This window comes from Cnephaeus nilssonii, assembly GCF_951640355.1.
Source record: "Cnephaeus nilssonii genome assembly, chromosome: 5".
NCBI classification, from domain to species: Eukaryota; Metazoa; Chordata; class Mammalia; order Chiroptera; family Vespertilionidae; genus Cnephaeus; species Cnephaeus nilssonii.
The window spans coordinates 83,950,961-83,974,120 of NC_137076.1; the positions used below are offsets into that span (position 1 = coordinate 83,950,961).

Here is a 23,160-nt window from a genome sequence, read left to right on the forward strand (position 1 = left end):
AACTGTTCCAAGTTGAATGCTAACTGTGTGAGAATATGAGCCAGTTCTTGAAGGTGAGCCTTCAGCAATCTCTGGTTATCTCTGTGAATTTCTGGAGATTAAGCTTTGGTCTTTAGAAAGTTTATTGAGAAGGATGAGTTGCTGACAAGGACCTCTGTAGGGTATTTGCTCCTCTGGGTGATGATTTATATTCATAACACTGAGGCTGAAGTTGGAAATTAGACCTGCCACTTTAAAATATGCTTGGTTTGGCTCGGTTGTTGTGAGGAGTGGATTCTTATCAGCAGTTGCATTAAAACGGAATCAGAGACAAGAGCAAGCGTATTTTTTAAATGACAGCTCTAAGAAGCCTTCCTGTTTTAGATTAAATCATGATCCCCAAAGGCTAAGCCCTGGATTAAAGATTCTGATTTGTCCCCATATTCTCTTAATCAAATCTCCTTTTCTTAATGCTTCCATCCTTTGGAAAAATGAGAAACCACTTCTTCCTAATGGCTTCTATGGTATCACATTAGGTCCCAGTAGACACCAAACAACTCATCTTGGTTTGAAATAAGATAAATTTTTGGTACAACCAGTGAACCACTGTGAGGCTGTTAAAAAAATGTCATAGGTTCATCTTCATCATTTGGAAAGATGATGGTATAGAGTCTGGAATCATTCACACCAAAATAGTAAAAATAATTACCTTGTGGTGGAATTATAGGTGTTTTTCTTTCTTTAATTGTTTTAATATAATATTTTTTTCTTATAATATCTATATGTATATATACATTGAAAGAAGTTTAATGTTAGAGGGTTTTCCTCTGATATAGTAGAGGTTGCCTTTTTCAAGACTATTTGGGGGGCCTGTAGACTCTATTACACTTTATATATTTTTCATCTGAATAGCAGAAACTAAAGAGTCTCTTAAAGAGTCTTAGCTGCTTCCTTTCACTAAATTCGGTGGAGGTCTCAAGTTGCATCACCCAGTTAAAGGAAAGAGACGTTTTTGAGCAGAATAGTCAATTTATTAAAATTAAATTAAATGTATTTAAATTTTACTCTCCAGCCTATGGCTGTGATAGACGGCGCAGGAGACAGGAAAGGTCGGCTTGCGAGTCTGTGTCTGGTTTTGGGGGGTATGGATCAGGTCACCCAGGGAACTCAGCTGTGACTGTGCTGGTTCTGCCCACCAAGAGAGAATGGCTAAGAGGGAGATACTAATTACATGGTAGAAAGGACAGACCAACCTGTGCAATAACAAGGAACTGAAACCCCAGTCTTGCTTTTTTTTTTGGAAACTCTATTAAAATCAAACTTTAATCACAAATTGTGAAATAGAACACAGGCAGTTAGGAGCTGCTAAAATATTAACACATCTATTGAAACAGAAACTTGGGCACTTTATTATCTTCATGGCCAGCTCTAGGATTTCATAATTAAGTCTTTCGGTTTGATTTATTTAGACTGTAAGCAAACTTTCAAAGCGAGTTTGAGGGGCTTTGTACTGGGACACAGAGGCATTGCACTTCCCGGGATTTCCTCACGTCAGTGCCCTGGCTCGGAAGCAGGTATTCTGAGAAATTTCTGTTGAGCATCTTTGCTCATTAACTGTTAGAAGGACCCAGACAGCTCCCTTATCAGTGTGGATATTCGAAGGGAGGGAGCGAGGGAAACGTTATACTTGGGAGTGAAACTGTATGAGTTGCAGCACATTAATTTCTCTTGGTCCATCCTCTTTGGTACTAAGGATGGACATTTCCCTCTTATCTCTCATCTAAGCCCTTAGCTGGTTCTACATATTTCCCCATTGGGCAGAGTGAGTAGAAAGATGTACAGTTTCCACACTTAGACACATTATTCCTTTCACCCTCAAAGATGTCCTGAGGAGTATTGGACTAGCATAATCCTGAAATGGAACATATGGCAAATCCTTGGTCATGCTGTGGAGAGGGAGAAGGAGAGGGAGAGGGAGGGGAGAGAAAAGGGAGGGAGGAGGAAGGAAAAGGGGTGGGGGAGAGGGTGAAGGGGGAGAGGAAGTGGGAGAGGAGGAGGGAGAGTGAGGAGGAGAGGACAGGGGAGGGGGAGAGGGGAGAGAGAGAGAGAGAGAGAGAGAGAGAGAGAGAGAGAGAGAGAGAGAGGCAGGCCAAATGCTTTAGGTCCTAATCAAACTTGACTTACTCTGTTTTTACTAATTCGGCTTAGGGCCTGGGCTATAATGGAACTCTATTAGAAACTCTGTCCCTTGAATAAAAACTTAATGTATAAACCAAAGGAATGACATAAGCTGAACATACTGCGAGCCTGTTAATTTTCAATGGTGTTTGAACTTTAGGTTGGGCTCCTGTTCCTAAGAACCCAACAGAGTACAGAGCTAGCGTCTTCATTCAATGTGTGTGCAGTTAGGTTCTCTCTTGCTGTTGTAGAGAACACGCAGTCAGGTATTAAGATGTGACAGGATGATGGAGATGAGAGAGTGAAGTCGGCACATGGGAAGGCTGTAATTAACCGGAATGCATATTTATCGTCGTCTGTCATTGTTTACAAACAATATAATGATTCCTGATTGTAGAATTCAGTTCCAGGCCCCTACTTTGTGAAGTAAATCACACAATCCCAGCAGGTGCAGATCAGCAGAAGGACTAACCTAGTAAGAGTTCTGATGCACAGGATAGAACCAGAGACAGAGAGAGCATCTTCTGTCAAAAACTGTTGGACTGTTGAGGATTTGAAAAAAATTAGTATTTTCCAATGCCTTAATCATTGACATAACCATGGCATAATGGGAAAGAACTGGACTTATAAACAGAAAAATTATCTTCTCTAATACTGAGCTTAGACAAATCTTTTTGCTTTCCTGAGCCTCACTTTTCTTATTTGTTAATTGAGAATAAGAAAAACTACCCCAGAGTCCCTGCATCTCCACTCCTAGAAGTTCCCATCATCTCCTGCCTGATGCTGGAGTAGCCTCCTAACTGGCCTCCCTGCTTCTATTCTCCCTCATCTATAATCTGTTTTCTGGAGAACAGCCAGAGTAAGCTTGCAATAAAGCCATGTAATGCCCCCGTTAAAATCATCCTTCTTAATGCTCTGGTATAAAAATAACCCCTGAGTGTAGGCTTTAAGGCCCTATAAGATTTGGCCCCTGCCTCTCTCTCCAACATCATCATCTGCTATTCCTCCTCCCTTAGCACATTCAAGCCATAAAGTTCTTCATTCTGTTCCTTGCACATGCCATCTTATTCCTACCTCAGGACCTTTGCATGTGATGTTTCTATTGCTTGTAATGACTTCTTCCTGATCTTCACAGGCTGGCTCCTTTTGGATATTAGATTCTTACTCAAATGTCAATGTCTTTAGAAGTGATATCTGACCACTCTATCTATTGATTGCAACCTTCTCACCACAGCTCACTCCATCATATCATCCTGTTTTATTTTCTTTGCAGTCATCATCACTACCTAAAACATTATTATCTTTTACTTGTTTATTGTTTATCTTTATTACTGGAATGTAAGATCCCTGTGGTCAGCAATGTAACCATTGCCTAGAGCAGGGGTCCTCAAACTTTTTAAACAGGGGGCCAGTTCAATGTCCCTCAGACCGTTGGAGGGCTGGACTATAGTTTTAAAAAAACTATGAACAAATTCCTATGCACACTGCACATATCTTATTTTGAAGTAAAAAAACAAAACGGCAAAAACGCCCGCATGTGGCCCACGGGCTGTAGTTTGAGGACGCCTAGCCTAGAGAGTATCAAGCAGAGAGCAATCAAATATTATTTTAGGGCTGAGTAAATAAATGGGAGGATCAAATGAGGCATAATGAATGGAGATGGTTCTATAGTCTATTAAGTATTGTACAAATACTAGGTTTCATAATTTCTTCTCCCCTAATAAGTCATGACTCTTCTCAAGTCTTTGTCAAAGTGGAATGAGTACCATTTTCAGCCAATGACTTTTTCAAATGGCAACTTACTTTTCAGAAACATAATTTAATGAAAGACAAAATGAGCAAAAGGAGTATATAAAACTTTTTATGAAAAATTTTAAGGTATTCTGTATTCATTTTGCTAAGGTCAGTTTCATGTTTTGTACTGTGCAACTCTATGCAATCGTATGGGTGCATGAATGTCACATAGAATTATTGAAACAACAGTATTTTTATAGAATTAGAGGAGAAGTGTAGAAAAAAGGAATTTGAAATAGTGTTTATGAGGAGAGAGACAAGGTTTATGAATTTGGATATTCTATAAGCCTATAGAATTCCCAAATTTAACTCATTTTCTTCATCCTCATCTCCCCGCCACTCCCTCCATAACCTCTTCCTCCTCCTGGCACCTTTTTAGATACCTATTATCCATTTATATGTCTTTTCTAGACAAAGTGTATATTCACTTCTTCTGCCCACTTTTAAACCATTTTTTTTGTTTTGTTTTGTTTGCTATTGAGTTATATAAGTTCTTTATATACTTTGGATATTAACCCCTTATCAGATGCCTGATTTGCAAATATCTTCTCTCATTCTTTAGGTTGCTTTTTCATTTTGTTATTTCTTTTGCTGTTTAAAAGTTTTTTAGTTATATGTAGTACCAGTTCATTGATTTTTGTTTTTGTTTCTTGTGCTTTTGATGTCATATCTAAAAATTGTTGCTAAGACCAGTTGTCAAGGAGTTTCCCCCTATGTTTTCTTCTGGGAGTTTTACAGTTTCACATATGTTTAAGACTTTCATACATTTTAAATGAATATAATCTATATCAAAATGCCAATGTTATTTTTCACAGAAATAGGAAAAAAAATCCTAAAATTTATATGGAACCATAAAAGACTCTGAATAGCCAAAGCATTCCTGAGAAAGAACAAAACTGGAGGCACCCTAACTTCAAACTATACTACAAAGTGATAGTAATTAAAACATTATGGTGCTGGCATGAAAATCGGCATGCAGGCCAAGGTCAGAATGAAGAGCACAGAAATAAACATTTGCATATATGGTCAATTAATAGTTAACAAGGGAGCCAAGAATACTCAATGGGGAAAGGATAATCTCTTCAATAAATGGTGTTGGAGAACCTGGATAACCACATGCAGAAGAATGGAATTGGACCCTTATATCACTCCTTTAGTTCTTTTTGATAAAAACTCGTTCCTATCAGTTTCCAAATGTTAACAATGAAGAGTGTGTTACTAGTGGTCTAACCAATGCAGAGAGAAGGATATATTTAATAACCAGAGACCAAAATATGTAGAACTCAAATATCTCCCAGTTTAACTTCCCCATGGTTATCACAGGGATCATACTTTTGTTTTCCATCGCCTGGGGTCTGGAAACACTAGTGCTAATTTCTGCTGGTAGTGCCCCTTTGTGGTTCCATATAAATTTTAGGATTTTTTTCCTATTTCTGTGATACATCTGTCAACCAATTTGAATGACTGTGTCCAGTGAATTAACCTTGGAGGTGTAATGGTGGTCTTCACAGTGAAGGATATTTCTCCCCATAAGAGAAGGGTGAGTTGGGCAATCTTATGAGGTTGTGCATTTGTGTGTAGTTAATGGGATTTAACAGAAGAAGGCAAATCATATATAAAGGATTAACAATGAACTATCATCACAGTGCATAGTTTGTCCCTCTTTGAGCCATTTTTGTTGCCCTTAAAGTCATTGCTGGTCCAGTATGGCAATACTTATGCCTGAGCCAGGAGGAGGAAGACATATACTATACAGGGTGTCCTCCAAAAATGTATACACACTGTAACAGTTTGAAAACTCAATTTTGAAAATGAAATGTATTTTAATAAACACTGCCTTTATAATTATTCAAAGTGTGTGAAAACATTTTTGGAGCACCCTATATTAATTGATTTGTTCATCAGTGATGTTTTCCAAAATATTATTAATTTATACAAATGGGATCAGTTCTTTGGTAGATAGCCAATGAGAGTAGAAAGTAGAGATATTGGTTAAGTAATATAAAGGTGGGCTTTGGGTCGACTCTCTATTGAAAGAAAAGCAACGGAAACAAGGAACTACCCATATTGAGATTGCCTTATAAACATTTCACACACTGATTAATATTAATGTTGTCATTTGGATATCAAAAGTAATCACTCTCTTTTAAAAACCATTATTCAATGGTATTGGATGTATTCTAGGCACTTGGATCATGCTGGGGATCAATATCATTTAATTCTCATCTTCCTACCTGAGAAATATTGTTATTTCTAACACTTTCAGGTGAAGAAATTGAAAATCATTCACAGATCTGAGTCCTATTCTTATTTCTTTGCCTCTAAACCTCAAGTTTTGAACCAATAGGCAGTCTGCCCGACTTGTAGGAATTCTGGGGTCAACTGCCCCAGTTTCATCACAGCTGGCCCCTCCCTTAACCTCCCTGTTCCTTAGTTTGCTCTTCTGTAAAATGTGAATGACAATAGAATCACTTTGTGGGGATGTTGTAGATCTCAAATGAGATTCTGCAAGGCAACTGCAGAATAACACCTAAACACTCTATTTATTGCTGCCTATTATTATTAAGTGGTATTCATAGAAGTTGTGGCTATGTGGGAAACATCCTCAATTAGAGTCACCTTTGTCTCATTTTGAAAACCTAATGAAAAAGAATAGTAATTTGTTGTTGACCAGTTAGCAGAGATTCAGGCAGAGCTGCTAAATTATGTAAATCTATTATGTTATCATCTGAATATAGCCCGGTCAAAGTGAGGCATTCTTTCTATTTTATAAAAAGTGAAAGGGCAACTCAATTTCCTTTATCTCCTTTCACTGGCCTTTTCATGAAACTTACCATGAATGGAATGGTTGGGTCTCTGCCCAATAAGCTCCTTCCAAACAGGCATCATTGTCCTGGAACATCACAGTATAGTGATGAAACAGGCATTTATCCTGGGGTCAGATCTACCTAAAATCAAATCCTAATTTCATCTTTTACTAATCTTGTGGCTCATGGGCAAATTAGTAAAAAAAATAAGAAATTTAATTTCCTCATCAGCAAAATAGAATAATATTTACCTTAGAGTAGTGGTTCTCAACTAGAGGCGATGTTGCCCTCAGGGACATTTGGCAATATCCAGAGACAGTTTTAGTTGCCTTGTTGGAGGAGGGGAGGTGCTATGGCAACTACTTGGCTAGAAGCCAGGGTCACTGCTACACATCCTACAAAGCACAGGACAGTCCCCACAACAAAGGATTACTCAGCCCAAATGTCATTGCACCAACATTGAGAAATTCTGCCGTAGAGTGTTACTGTTAGAATGAAAAATGTTTGTAAAGCACTTAGCAGACACATGACACATGGTTAAGTTAATCATACTTCATTGATGTCATTTGCTAGGCTTTGGCCACTGATATGAGTTCTCTGGCTTTCTCTGTCAGCCCAAGCACTTTAATTCACGCTGAGATGCCACGCTTATTCTTCCTTTATGGGCATATGTCGTTTAAAGGAAGGCCTTTTAGATGTTGATTCTGAGTTATCTCTAATGGAATGTCAGTCTGCCTGGCACCCGGGGAAGTTTGGGCCTCTCTAGGCTTCTATTCACCCTAGGAGGTAGGAATTAAGTGTTATAATTTCTTACTTCTCTTCACTGGTTATGAAAGTTTAATAAGATGATGCAGGTAAAATGCCCAGTCCTGTGTCGGCATCCTGTTAATGCAAATGCAGGTCAGTGTTATCATCATTGTGGCCACTTGTATTCTCTCTCTCTCTCTCTCTCTCTCTCTCTCTCTTTCTCTCTCTCTCTCTCTCTCTCTCTCTCTCTCTCTCTCTCTCTCTCTCTCTCTCTCTCTCTTTCTCTCCCTCTCTCTATTAGCCACATCATATTGGCAGAATCTGCTTTCTCCAAACTGCTCTGTTTTATGTTTATCTTCACTGTCCTCCACAGTGGACTCTTCCTGAGAACTTTTATTTCCCCCAGATGTTGGACTTTTCATAAGTGAAACCTTTTCTGGTTGGGTTTGATTTATCCACCTTTTGCCCACATGGCTCTGCAGCTTCTCATCTGTGTCCCTGGCATGGTGCCAGACAGGGCTGCAGACCCAGAGTTGGGCTCTGACTCTCTTAGGCCCCTTTCTCTCTCCTTATTGTGAACTAGGGTGCTCAGTGGCCTCCGAGGTTCTTCCAAATCTCATAGCATGGTTCAGTCTGGCCTGCTCACAGTGCCGCTCTGCAGTCATCCTGGCTGGGCTTTCCCGGTGGGCAGGGCACGCTTTCACACACTCTAAACCAAAATTCACTGCCTATACACATCATTTGTTTGTCTCCCTTTCATTTATCCTGAAGCTAGTTCCTATGTGCCCTGGAACCCTGGCATTTATTTGCCCTGGCATGCGCATTGGAATTCAGAAGGGGACAAACACAGGCCTTACAGTCTAGTGTGGAAACAGACACTAACCAAATAAACCATAGTTACACTTGGTGGTTGTGAAAGACATGGGCTAGAGGTTGGGACTGGCTTGAGTGGGGTTGGAAATAGATAGGTAAGGCCCCTCTGAGAAAGTGACATTGAAGGCCAGCTGTTGAGGACAAAAAAAAAAAAAAAAAAAAAGAGCTAAAGAGGTGGAAATCAGAAGAATAAATGCTGTTGGCAGGAAGAAGAACAAATGCAAAGCCCTAAGGCAGTGGTTCTCAACCTTTCTAATGCCGCGACCCTTTAATAGAGTTCCTCATGTTGTGGTGACCCCCAACCATAACATTATTTTCGTTGCTACTTCATAACTGTAATTTTGCTACTGTTAATAAATCTTAATGTAAATATCTGTGTTTTCCGATGGTCTTAGGCTCTACAGCAGCGGTTCTCAACCTGTGGGTCGCCCATGTCTTTCACAACCACCAAGTGTAACTATGGTTTATTTGTTTAGTGTCTGTTTCCACACTGTTGTAGAGCCTAAGACCATCGGAAAACACAGATATTTACATTACGATTCATTAACAGTAGCAAAATTACAGTTATGAAGTAACAACGAAAATAATTTTATGGTTGGGGGGTCACCACAACATGAGGAACTGTATTAAAGGGTCGCGGCATTAGAAGGGTTGAGAACCACCGCCCTAAGGTATAAAAGAGGGCAGGAACGAGGTGATGGTTTTCTTTTGTTTCTATTTCCCAAATCCTCCATTTGAGCATGAGTTCCAGCAGGTCGAGTTGTGTTTTCCTTGTCTTTTGCATCTCAGGCAGGGTAAGTGTGCTGTCAGTAAGCTGTCGCCTCTCACCTCTACTGTGCTGCTGGGGTGGGGTTCAGCGAACCACACTTTTCATTGGTCAGGTGGCTTCCTGTTGGGTTCTATCCGTGAGGGAGTGTGCTAGAGGAGAGCTCCTTGCCTGCTCTCGGCTCATCAGCTTCAAACCAACTCTTATTTACCCCAGAAGTAGTTGGCCCCAGTTTCCAACTTTTTTTTTCTGTAATCCCAGAGCCAGGCCCCTTCAGAGATGGCAACACCAGCAGGCAGTGTGTCCACCGAGGCCCTTACTGGTGCATGGATGGTTTAACTGTCTCAAACTTACCCAAACTTGCCTCCTCTTAATGAGGAGCCCCAGCCGGGCCCATCCAAGGCCAAATGTCCACAAGGGGAAAAGGTCAACCACAAGCAAGAAATGACGATTGTCAAGCTTGAAGATTCATTTTTCTCAGAAGCTTGCACAGCCTGCCTGCTCCCAATCTGCACTCTGCAATATCTTTCCCAAGGTTAGCAGCATTATAAAAACATCAATTTGGCCATTATTGACTTTTCAGCTGGGATACTAAGAAAGTCTTTTAGCAGCCCCAATAAATTAAATCTGGCCACCTCGCTCCCAGACGGGCAGGCTCCTACATCATTGACAGAGGAGACAGGGAAAGCAGTTTTCCCAGATGTCGCTGTAAATGATGCACATTGTGTTCCCAGCCAGTAGCAGGTGGGGAGTTTGAGGTGTGGGGAGAATGCAGCGCTGCCTCTTTTAAAAATGCATAAGCACTTTGTGAATTTGCTAAGTCGTGTTTCGCTCAGCTCGGTTTGAATTTTTCATAGGGGAGAAATATTCTGTCGTCCTTCCTCGTTTATTTCTTCTTTATCAATAAGGATACCCACATTTGAGGAGATCATGGAAAGGGGCCAAATCCAGTCAGATAGTCTGCTTGATTGGTCCTTAGTTTTTCCAAGTTGTAAAAGGTTGGAAGATTTGGGCTTTAAGGACTTGGGGCAATTGGGTTTCCTGCCCTTCCCCATTTAATCCAAACTACCAATTCCTCCGGGCTCTGGGTTCAAACTGAATTGATGTGTCTTCAAGTAAAATTTTATTCTGGAAGACTCATCTGTTTGTGAACTTGTGAACATTGTCCTGCAAAGGAGCCTCCTTCCAAAACTGTCCCCTGTCACACACTGTGTGCCAGACACTGTACCTGCTGTGGTTATTGTCACTCCCACACCAAAGTCAGATATTACTAAATGCCCGTCAGTGTCCTTCCTAACAAGATGATCCAACCACAACTAAGAGTTGGTTGTGGAAACGTAATAATTACATCTAAAAGCTTTTGATTTGTTTTATGTAGAGCAGTGTCTGGCTTATGGTAGAACAAATAGGGACGAAAGAATGGAATGCTTATTGGGTACCACAAATCAGGAAACACCTTCACATTAACTATCTCATCTCATTTTCCTAAAACTCCTTATGAGGAAGATACTATTAATCTTATTTTTCAGATGAGGAAACTGAGTAGTTTATCAAAGATGACAAATTGTGAGTCCTAACTCTGGAGCCTGAACTCTGCCCTGCTATGTTATCAACCTGATGCAATTCAACATCTGTGTTTGGCTCATTCATTCATTCATTCATTCATACATCAAGCATTTTAGGAAATCGTGTGCCAGATACCAACAGATTCAGCAGTATTTTGTTTTCAAATAAGGTAGAACTATTAGTTCTTTTGATGAGCAACTACTTAATAAATCCCAAAAGGCAATAAATTATTTGCTTTCTTGATATTAATAAATCAGACTTTTCTTGGACTGAAATGGTGCTCTCCCTACATCTGGCTAATCAATTATATCCTATTTTCTCCTCAAATGGAGAGAGTTATTATAGTCAGTGTTGAAACCTCAGAAAATTGAGAGCAAAGGTGTGTTTCAATTTCCACACCTTCCAGGACTGGTGAGCACATGTCAGCGGGACTGCAGGGACGAAGTGTCCAGGACCCACAGGCATGGTATTTCTGCATTCCGGTTAAAACCTCAGCCCATGGTTAAGTTTTTGGTAAGAGGATAATCAGGCAGACAGTGCTTCCAGAAAAGATATAGGTAGTTATCTCCTCACAGTTCATTTTTTTCAAATTTCACTATAACTCACACACACTACCTCCAGCCAGACTGTATTAATCCCATCTTCTTCCTTGATTTCAACATAATATATAGACTCCAGAAGCCATCCTATGAATTATCTTGCCAAAATGCTAAAACATTCAAATGTTCTCATAAAATATTGAAGCATGTGGTGCTTTAACAGGCTTCACTAAAATGAAGTTGTTCAATTTCCCTTTAATAGTGCTAGTGCCTAGATAAGTGGAAAGTAATACTTCCAGTTGCCTGGAAGCTGGAGGATCCCAGCTGACATTTAAATCCATGATCATCTCAGCTGTTCAGGGAGAAGTAGCTGCATCGGTGCCAGGCTCCTGGCTTGGGCACACTGGAGGGCTGCGTGGTTTCCCACGGGAACACACAGGGCTTCCTCACATGAGGGCGTTTGTGTTGTCAAGCGGCTTTTAGGAGAGCTTCAGGTTCCCCTCTGAGTCCACTGCCTGGAATGACGTTTCCATGGGGAAGGCATCTCTGGGGCAGAAAAACCCAGGGCTTGCATTTCTATTGGTTCAGCAGGTTTACATTCAAAATAGTTTGTCTTGTTCTAACATAATAGGCAGGCATATCACAGCATATATTTCTGCTCCTTTATGTCTTGCCTCTCTTTCTCTCCTTCCTTCCTTCCTTCCTTCCTTCCTTCCTTCCTTCCTTCCTTCCTTCCTTCCTTCCTTCCTTCCTTCCTCCCTCCCTCCCTCCCTCCCTCCCCTCCCTCCCCTTCCCTCCCCTCCCCTCCCCTCCCCTCCCCTCCCTCCCTCCCTCCCTCCCTCCCTCCTTCCCTCCCCCCCCCCCCTCTCTCTCTCTCTCTCTCTCTCTCTCTCTTTCTTTCTTTCTTTCTTTCTTTCTTTCTTTCTTTCTTTCAAGGTTAAGTTCAATTTCTGAACTTTTCTCAAAAGGGATCAAAGTAGATCAACTCTGGATTGATGTGATCACTTATTCTTGACCCAAATCATTGTCGCCATCTCTCCATCGAGTAATGTCAGTCTGGGATGCCCAGGTCTGGAGAGGCAGGGGCTGAGGCAGATTCTCTCTCTGAGGAAAGAGACGATCTCAGAATCCCGGCTGGCAGACATCAGCCATTTCCCACGTCACCGGCGGGTACATGTGGGATGCTTTCTGCTGCACGGAAGGCATTTATTTGTAATAGCCCAGGACTGCTAGGGCATTTGTTCTGCCGCCATTCCTTATGCCTAATTGGATTGTTGCAGTTCATTTAATGGGTATATACTAGCAAATACAATGATTACTCAGCCACATTTTAAAAAGTGGTTTGAAAGAGCGAGTTCACATTAGAAGAGACTCTTGGAGTTGTGATTATGGGGACTTTTTTGTTTTACTCCCTCTGGAAAACTGAATCAACATGTGTTGCTATAAATAGTTAAATTATTTAGGTATGTAGAGAATAGGCATTGTCCCAGAAGACAGGATATAACTTCCCTTATAATTCCCATTCTGGGTTTCCTCTACTTTGACCATATTTGAAAATGGCAATGAAGTGGAATCTTATTACAGAGTAACCCATTGTATATGAGAATAAGATATGGTACACATCAAAACTAGATCTCCTATAAAACACAGAAAGTTGCCACATTATCCTTGTCCCCAATACTAGTATAAGAAAGCGCCTTTGTTTTTTATGGTGTAAGTGCAATGAACTATATGCAGTGCCTAGTGCATACAATATGATCAGCAATAGTATCAGGTTCATGACTCCAAGAAGACTGGCTGTTTAGAGTGCAAGGTTGGGGGCAGTTACTGATATGTTTAGGAAATTGCTTTGTGCCATAATCTTGAATTTTCTAGTTCAGGGAACCACCAACTGTGTATCTGAAAAATGGCTGTGCCTCCATATCTCCAAATTCAGTGCTGAGAGTCAAGACTCAGGGGAATAGGGAGAGAAGGACTCACACTGGCTTAAATGAAAAGTCCAGTTAGGACTAGCTTCAGGTATGGCTAGATCCAGGTTCTTTAAAGTTACTATGTAGATAGTCTTTTATTGAATTCCTACTCTGTTCCTTAGGATTACAACAATGGACACTTCACTGTACCCACCTAAGAATGCTCATGATATAGGAGCCTAGATGCAGAAAGTAAAAAATAATTCTAATGAATGTGTTAAGGGCAAAAATAGAGACATAAAATATAAACCATAATTCAGAGGAAACATTAACAAATACTTCTGGGGAGAGGTAAACAAGGACTTCAGGGTGAAGTGAAATCTTGAACATTGTTTGGAAGGAGAAGCAGGTATTTTACAGACAGGCAAATTAAAGAAAAAAGGCTAGTTACTTGCAATATGATATCTGGGAGATCTGTATTTGAATACTAGCCCTGCCACCTACTAATTGTGCAAACTATGGGAAGTTGCTTAAACCCTCAGGGTCTTAGTTTCCTTGTATGGAGGTACTACGTTTATAGTTATCATGAGGAATTCCTCCCTGACTGACAGCTGTCATTCCACTCATAGACTGCTCTCATGTAGAGCTTCGAATTAGGGTTTAACATCAGCCACAGTAAAACCAACTAGCATTTATTGAGTGCTTACTGTATACCACATACTTCATTCAGAACGTCATTTGACTTATCTAAATCCTCCCTACAACTCCAGATAGTAGGAAAATCATCTTCACCCAACAGATGAGGAAACTGAAGCTTTGAGAATTTAAGGGGTCTGCCAATGTACCCAGGTTAGTAAATGCCATAGCCGAGTAGCCTTACCCAGGGCTATCTGACTCCAGTGCTGTGGACGTGAGCATTAATTACACTGTATTTCCTCTTACACAGCGGGCCATTATTAACCTTTCCCTCCACGGGCCTGGCTTCTGGGTGCATTGTTGCAGCCCATCCTGAGTGCCACACCACATCTAAACACATGGCTGTGTGTGTGTGTGTGTGTGTGTGTGTGTGTGTGTGTGTGTGTTTAGGGCTACGCTGCTACTCTGGGCATTAATCGCTTGGGTCCTGTGCTTCCTTGCAGGTGAGCCTTCTAGGTGGTCATCCTCGCATTGTGATTGCTGCTGCAAGAACGGCAAGGGTGACAAAGAAGGGGAGAGCGGCACGTCTTGCAACGACCTCTCCACCTCCAGCTGTGACAGCCAGTCCGAGGGCAGCTCTCCCCAGGAGACGGTCATCTGCGGGCCGGTGACACGCCAGACCAACATCCAGACTCTGGACCGTCCCATCAAGAAGGGCCCGGTGCAGCTGATCCAGCAGTCGGAGATGCGGAGGAAGAGCGACCTGCTCCGGACTCTGACTTCCGGCTCCAGGGAGTCGAACATGAGCAGCAAAAAAAAAGCTGTTAAGGAAAAGCTCTCAATTGAGGAAGAGCTGGAGAAATGCATCCAGGATTTCCTCAAGATCAAAATTCCAGACCGGTTCCCCGAGAGGAAACACCCTTGGCAGTCGGAACTGTTACGGAAGTACCGTCTATAGGGCAGGGCGGGGGTGGGAGGAGAAACAAACGCTGAGCATTTTGCAATTGACCTCCTAAGAGAAACTCATATTCGTTAAGAAAAACAACAAGTACACATTTGTTAGAACACAGTGCCCATCGATATACTACTGCCTATTTACCTAATTCACCTTAACACGCACATCCACAGGGTAGATTTCTTTCCAGGCGGGGAAGTATAAGAAAACCTTTTTTTCTTATGTGTTAGTTTGTTAACTTGGTCCCAGATGCTGAGTACCTTAGATATAATGAGAGCCAGCTCTGTGAGAGGAGCTGAGAGGCCTTGAGAGTCATTTATCCCAAACTGGTTTTTCTCTCATTTCTACCTCCCTCCTGTGAACCAGAATATGGTAGAAAGACATCTGGCCGAAGGGCATATGTTTGATTTTTTTTTAATTTTCCTTTTCTGTTTGTTTATGGGGAATGGGGGGGTGGTGGCAGATTTATATGACTTTTCACTCAAATCTATTATGTGCCAGTTTATTTCGTCTCCGCATGCGTGAGGATTTGTGGGACACAAGTACAATGAAGTGTGTACACACACAGTGCACGTGACCCCAGGGCCTGGACAGCCACGGGGTTGCCTGCTCCCGCAGCACTCGCTCAGGCAGAGGGCCTCTGCTATTTTCTGAAAACCCTTCTGGGAAGATTTCCCAGCCTCTCTTGGCAACACTTTCTAATGTCAAATAACCCTCGTCATCAAGAAACTGTCTTCCCTTTTTTCAAAATTAACACCCTCAGGCTCCATTTTACTGTGTTGCTCTTTCTCTGCAATCAGAGAGGGTGAGAAGAGCTAGTCAGACATTTTTTTACTTTAAACAAACATTCATATCCACAAAAATCACTAATAAATGGCCCCACACTCAGCCTTCTCCACTCCGAGCTGAGCATTCCTTCTCTCAATGCTTCCCAAGTTCTTACTGCCCAGGCTTTCATGGTGTGGCCTTTCCACAAAATCCACATTGGATTCTCTGCGTTCCCACGTGGTCATGGAAGTAAGAACACCACACAGTTCACAGCTGAATCAGGGTCCAGCTTTTTATTTCTGAGGGGATTTTATTCTTAACACCTCCTAATAATTACTCACAGCTTTTCACACCTACAGCGATACATTGTCACTTTCTGGTAGCCAGTTGTGTTTGCCTTTGGGATTTGGCTGTGTCCATACTAGGATTGGCTGTCATTTCTCTCATCTCTGAACAACCCAACTAGACAACTGGAGCTCCAAAATGGAGGTTTTGGCTTTCTAACTATCTTTTTTGATTACATCCTTGACCTTTGTAGACACAGCCAAAAAGAAACTGTTACTAGCCACCCAGCCATGTGACTGTATTCTATTAATGTACCAATAGCTCTTTCATAGACTTGTGGTAAATGAAGATTAAGAATCCAGGTTTTATTTTTAGCATTCCTCATGCATTTCGGTGGGAACTGAAAAATAATTTGTCAGTCATTATTTTTGTGCCAAGTACTCCTAATTTTTTATTGTGTGTTTGTGTGTATCTATATGTATCATCACAGGTAATAAAGGCAACTGGATGGTGTCTGTAGGAGGGAACATAATGACCAATTGCTTCTTTTTGAAATATTTCACTGATGGATCTTTGTTCTGTAAGAGGTTCTTGTCTTAATTCCTGTTATTAGTGTCCATTAGTATATGGATATCTTTCTGAATTTTTGAAATTCTTGCCTTTATACCAGTGCGACAGACTCAGCCAATGTTTCCTTGTTGTGATGATTTGAATAGAGTTTAAAGTTTTACTTAACTGAAAAAGAAAGTTTATTGGGGAGTTGAGTTATCAAGAGAATTATAATTTATGAAGTTAATTGCTTTTCTTTTATGTATTTATATAGTAGCATACATTCTATCTTAACTGCAACATAGCTTTGTAAAGCCTACCAATATATCTTCATTCTTTTCAATATTTCTTACCACATCAAAACACCATCCTACTAATAATAAAAGATCCTTCAAAGAGTCACAGAACTTAATAGGTGAAGAACAAGTTGAATTGAATGAAGATAACCTCAAACTTACTTAGGTCAAATGACTCTTATGATCCTACTGGAAATGCTTTCAAAGAGTTGGGGCTTAAATAAAATGGCCAAAGCCCCAATTTTCTTAAATTTCAGAGCTGATTCTAATGGCGTCCAGGTAGAGACACATGAGTAAGGATTGGAGAACTAGTATGATGGTAGTCAACCCACTACTTTGACTACATACTTTAAATAGTATATTAAACACTTCAAAGAATATGTTCATGGCATTATTTCTGTCCATTGACCTGTCATGAAGTGTTTTTTGTTGTTGTTTTGCTTTGTTTTTTTCTGCTTAGGCACTCTTTATACCCCAGTGAACAAAACTAATGGTAGGAAATTTATTTTAGAAAACAACATTTCATCTGGGTCAGCTCTAGACTGATGCCTGCCCCATATGGTCCAAATAACTAAGACAACAGTGTGTTCATTTGCTTGACTCTTGGTAGAGAGATGGATGTAGACGTGGTCAGGGAAAACCTCCAAGGAGGTACCGAGTAAATGGAAATCTTCAGTCCTGGTTTGAGTGGAGTTATCAAGTGATGTCTATGCAGCCTGCAACACTGGACATGAGTTCTGGGTAAGGGAGTGATGAGATTACATTCTCTAGTAGCCCTGGCAGTCACTGTGACTCAGGCCTGTTTCCTGAACTTAAAATTGTTTTAAGAACTTTTATCTCAATTCTGGACAGAACAATGAGGTTCGCTTCTTGAATATCGGTTATGACAAGGGCCAAAACTTGCTGATATGAAGAAACTAATAGCATCCAGTGGGTCAATTGAATCAGGAGTCCAATGTATAGAGCCCCAACTTGAGTTGTTTCCTGGGAAATCCTGCAGTTCTAAAATCCAGGGTAATTGAGGAGGCCACTCCCTACAAGTATGTGGCTCTCCTGAAGTCAGAAACATATTCATAAAGTATTCTTACCCACCATCAAAAAGGGAGTGATCTGCATTCATCAAAAAAGAGGGGAAGACATGAAAATTAAACTGTTAGATCATGAAGGCTGTGTGCTTTCCCCCTGCTGGGAAGAAATTGCGCTGAGATTGGCCATAAAACAAGAAAGTGAAGTGGCTTCCAGAATGTGCAGTGATGTTGTCCTTTGTATGTAGGCATACTTACCTTACTGGGAACACATGCATGGTGAATTAAAATAAAAGGGGAACAATGTACAAATCCTAAGCGTTCCCTTCACTCTTCATTCCTCCATAGCTATGCTTACCCCCAAATGATTCATTTGGGGGGAGGCATATTGAATAAAGGGGAGTCACCATGGTGTTTTTCACTTTTCGATTGGCCTGATGTGATTCTGAGGCAGCTTTGTCCATAGGCACAGATGTGTGTTGTTCATTCTGGGTCCTCTTAGTTACCACTGATTGAGCTTCTGGATTACTTTTGCTTCTCTGGGTTTTAAATTCCTCTCTGATTATCCTTTGTCTGTGCCAAGCAAAACATGCTCCAGTGAGAAAATGAAAGGCATATCTGGCATTTTGCAAAATTGCTTGATGCCAGCTCCCATAATGGGAGCCAAACTTTGATTCTCATACATTTTCCTTCACTACAATTTCTACTTTCCAACTCTGTGGTTCCTACTTGAGTGCTGGTATTTCTGCCATGCCCTGGAAGATATCATGCCGTGGACTTGATAACTAACCTTGGTCTTCTTGGTGACCTTTAGTAGAATTAATAAGGCTTTCTGTAAACTTTTAGGTGGAATTCTTAGCTACCTCCACCTAACATAGCAATTTTCAAAGGAAAAATGAAGGCAGTTACTTCCTCTCCCCACCTTCCCTCCACGACTCTGTGGCAGATAAATGTGTTTTGTAATGTTTTTTTTCCAATTTGCATGCTGGGTTATAGGTTTAGCATGGACCATTTCTCTCTTTAATGTGTTGATATTGTTGGATCTTGCAATCTCGATGGCCCACTGTTTCAATTTATTTATTTTCGTTTATATTGTCAAAATAACACACTGGAGGAAGAATCAGAATGAGCATTTTGTGTTCTGAGTCATGATGGAGTTAGAGGTCATTTGCACAGGACTGTGCAATGATTAATATCTGCAGAGAAATTAGACCAAATGGAACCTACTGGAATGAGTTTGATTGATATTGCTTTCATCATTCTGGGTTTTGATGAAATGGTTATTGCTCTCCACCCCTGCTAAAAGAAAAGAGTCTTAAACTTTAATAATCACAGCGTTGTGATGCGACCACAGAGCTTATTTGTTTTAAATGTCTGTTTTTCTCATCTTGCTGTACACATTGAATGGAGATTCTTTTTTGACCCATTGCAAACTGTTTAGCAGTTGTTTTTTTTTCAATACTCAGTGTGCACTAAAACTAAAGTCATGTGTAGCACTTGTTAAAGTGGAGAGTCATTCACCCTAGCCCCAGAAAGTCTGATTCAGAAACTTCAAGTAGGGCCGAGGAGTCTGTTTGGGGCTAATATTCTTAATGAGTTGGATGGGATGATCTGTGGCCTTACTTTGAGAAAATCTGCTATTTTAGAGACCATACAGGGGTCAACTTTTCTCTCACTTCCTAGTGGCACTTCCTTTTCACTACAAATAATTCAAAGTATGCAGTGTTTATTATCTTAAGAGAAAAGGCCCAAAGAATACCATCCCAGGACCAGGGTTGAGTAGGTTCCATGATTCTTTTGTCCTTTCATCTGTCTGTCGTCCATAACCTCTTCTCCATTTTGCATGTGCTTGTGCCTTTTACTTATTTATTTATTTATTTATTTATTTATTTATTTATTACCAAACTAAAAGCTTGCATTAATATAATTTTGTTTCTGGGTAGAGGGGAACACATCTCTGAGTGAGATATATCCTAATGATGCCCAACAGGAAATAAAAATAGTGACCTCACCCAAGGAGAGTTGTTCATCTCCAGGCCCTTATGCAGTTGGAGTCAGAGGAACTTGAGAGTGAACTATAATTTAACTACGTGTAAGGCCCCAAGGGTGGGTGCATTACCTTCACATACTAACATCACCAAAATTAATATAAAATGATCAGTGAATTGAACTGTATTTCCTCAATGAAATCCTGAGTCATTGTCCAATTTGACTCAAGCAGGACAATGAAGCTCTCAGAGAGCTGAAGATCCTGATCCCCAACATTAACTACACACTTTAAGCAAAACCTTTGAGAGTGAATAAATAGAAAAGAAAATAAAGAAGTGAGTTCATATGTGGTCATATTCCATGTGACATGGCACAAAGTTCTGTAACTTTCCAGTCACTCTAACCAGGGGAGATAGTAGTACTCTAATTATTCAGATAGAAAAATGTTGGAAGGTTTCAATGGTCCAGTTGGTTCTGTCCTTATCACAGAATAACTGGAGAGGTACCATTTTCCCACATCCATTCACTATAAGAAATAAATGAATGGCTTAAATTCATGCTTGTCAGGATCATCAGTGAGTATTTAAGTACGGCTGCTGCTAAAGGAAAGTGGACAATGGTTAATGACACTAATGAACTTGAGCTGCTAATTAAGGTGATCGGGCCACAATTTTTTTTAAATGTTAAATTTGATTCTGCTTGCCTTCCTTCTTCTACTTCCCAAGTCAGTCCTTTAATGCCCCTGCTTCCTAACCTTTAAAAAAATGTTCCTCTTGTTTGTGAACAAAGTGCTTTGTTTATTGGCTAAAAAATAGTTAGTTCCTTAACTGTCAGCCTTGCTTTATTTACAGTGAAAGGCTAAAGAAAAATGTGCCCAGGCCTAGCAACTATCAAGAGGTTTGTCCTAGGGCAGGGGGTGGTGATTTTCCTTTTAATCAGCCTTCTAAATGCTCTTACAGGCCAACTGGAGGATTTAATAAGTCTTCCTCCAGCAATCTCTTCCATCTTGTCAGTTTATTCTTAATGTTGATCTCTAAGCTAATTTCCCTGCATTTGCACAATAAAAATCCACATTACTTCAGACTGCCTCCGTGCTAATGTGGGCTCCATTCATCGAGAGGAATCAGGATTGATGCACAAGTAGTGGAGAAGGGTTGCTTTATAATTGTGTGAGTGTGTGTGTATACACATGTGCAATTTTTAGGTTTGTGTTGAGTCAGTGGCTAATGTCCATGGTAATACTATCCAAGAGCCTGGAAAAAGTCTTTGGTTACAAAGTTTAACAGCTTTTAATTCAGCACAGTGGTCTGTAAGGAGGGTGTCAGTCCTTGAGAATGTCGAGGAAAGCTTATCTCCTGGTGTGACATTCAAACAATCCAGATTTCTGGGTAAAAATCAAACTCATGTTCATTCATATAGTCAACTCAAAAAAAGTAAAAAGAAAGAAAGAGAGGAAGGAAGGAAGGAAGGAAGGAAGGAAGGAAGGAAGGAAGGAAGGAAGGAAGGAAGGAAGGAAGGAAGGAAAACCCCCCACAATGCCTTGAAGTCTAAACCATACTGAGGATTAACCCTGATCATCACAGTTTTTCTCAGTGTGCCAGTGGTCAGTGGTTTATCCCTGTGTCTGAGGGAAACAATTTCAGGAGATAGTACTCTTCTCTGATTTGAGTGGGTTTTGTGCATTTAAGGCAGTGATTCTCACAGGGGGTGCATCCCAGGGAACTTTTGGCAACGCCTGGGGACCTTTTTTATTGTCATGACTTGAGAGGTGCTACAGGCATCCAATGAATAAAAACCAGGGATGCTGCCAAAGGTCTCACAATGCACAGGAGAGTCCCTACAAGAAAGAACTGTTCAGCCCCAAAGGTCAATAGTACTGAGGTTGGGTACCTTGAGTTAAGGGTTGGCTCAAAATTTTAAGGAATTCTTACCCCATAGATGAAGACCTCTGGGACAAAAGATAGGATGAAATAGAAGAATGATTAGTACCACCTTAAATCTGCATAGGGTTTATTTGAAGCTAAAAACAATTATCTCTTTATGCAGATAAAGATTTATGAACATTGAGATTTATAGGGAGAAATGTGTAATTTTTTCCAGGGTTTCAGTAGTGATGGGCAGGCCTGGGGTTTACGTCTCTGTCTTCTGCTTCAATCTCATTCTGCTTCTGAAAAGGATACTTCAGTGAAGTCATAAACCTTAACAGCTAAATATGTTTATTATAAAAGCAACATCTAAAGGTTGCTGGCTTACCCACCTCACTATATAACCTTTTCCCTCTGTTCTCTGCTTCTCTTGCTTCTACTCCAAGCAAAAGGTAGCAAGGAAGAATCCAGCCCAATGCCCTCATGAAAGTTATTAAGTTATTAGCTATTTTAAATTGCCAATTCCATTAGAGGAGGCATCTCCCTAGGACCGTGGTCGGCAAACTGCGGCTCGCGAGCCACATGCGGCTCTTTGGCCCCTTGAGTGTGGCTCTTCCACAAAATACCACGGCCTCGGCGAGTCTATTTTGAAGAAGTGGCGTTAGAAGAAGTTTTAAGTTTAAAAAATTTGGCTCTCAAAAGAAATTTCAATCGTTGTACTGTTGCCTACCACTGATCTAGGAGATAAAGGAGATACAGATTCGGAGGAGGAGTTTTGCCTACCACAGACTGTGCCGTATGGCACAAGCCTTTTCAAGGGGCAGTAATATTGTGGACCAAGTATCTGGTACATACTGTTATGCATGAACTCCAATGTGGCAAGATAGTTCCCATGCCAGGAGGACTGCACCTGCAGCTGCTTGTTGTGCTGTTTCCAGGTTACCAGGGCAAACTTCATGGGAGTAAATAGGTGTGTGTGCCTGTGTGTATGTGTGCACGCATCTATCTTCTGTTTTAACCTTTTTGACTTTTTAAACAACCTTGGACTTTGTTCAAGACAGGTCAGAAATCCCAATATGACTGGCTGCTCCCAGCATCTCATCATAACTGTTCTAAGTTGGAAAAATGAGAGGCAGCTACAAAAAAGAAACTGCACTGAAATATATGTGGGAGAGAGGTGTGTGTGTGTGTGTGTGTGCGTATTTCTGTGTATGTGTGTTGCATATGTGTGTTTATGTATAAAATTTTGTATATATATGTATATATGTTTGTACATCTATCTAAATGTATATATCGATATCTATACATATGTATACACATATAAACAAATTTCATAGTTTGAAACTTTGAAATTTTGAGTTTGAGGGATGATGCTAATGATAATGATGATTATTTAGATTTGGTTTTCTAGATAATTTAATATAGTTATATTTTCCAAAGTTATCTTTAACTATGAGTGTATGTATTTATTTATAGTAGAGAAAATATGATTAAAATACCTTGGTTTAACACCTATGGATACAAAATCAAACAAAGGTGCATTTGAGGAAAAGCCAAACTTGTATAAACTGGCTTTCTTATTTAAACCATTTGTTGGAATTTCAAATTATGTGTTTTTAAACATGTTCATTAA

The 23,160-nt window shown here is 40.5% G+C and overlaps 1 protein-coding gene across 10 annotated transcripts in view; it reads left to right on the plus strand.

The window, feature by feature from the left end:
* Window positions 1–14,753, plus strand: part of KCTD16 (potassium channel tetramerization domain containing 16) — a gene marked incomplete at its 3' end in the record, with an annotated part of 249,866 nt that extends 235,113 nt beyond the window's left edge. For all 10 annotated transcript variants that reach the window (XM_079771289.1, XM_079771286.1, XM_079771288.1 and 7 more), the window contains one exon: window positions 14,299–14,753. In XM_079771289.1, the coding sequence (XP_079627415.1) occupies window positions 14,299–14,753 (455 nt within the window). The remainder of the gene's footprint in view (window positions 1–14,298) is intronic.
* Between the last annotated feature and the right edge of the window lie 8,407 nt (window positions 14,754–23,160).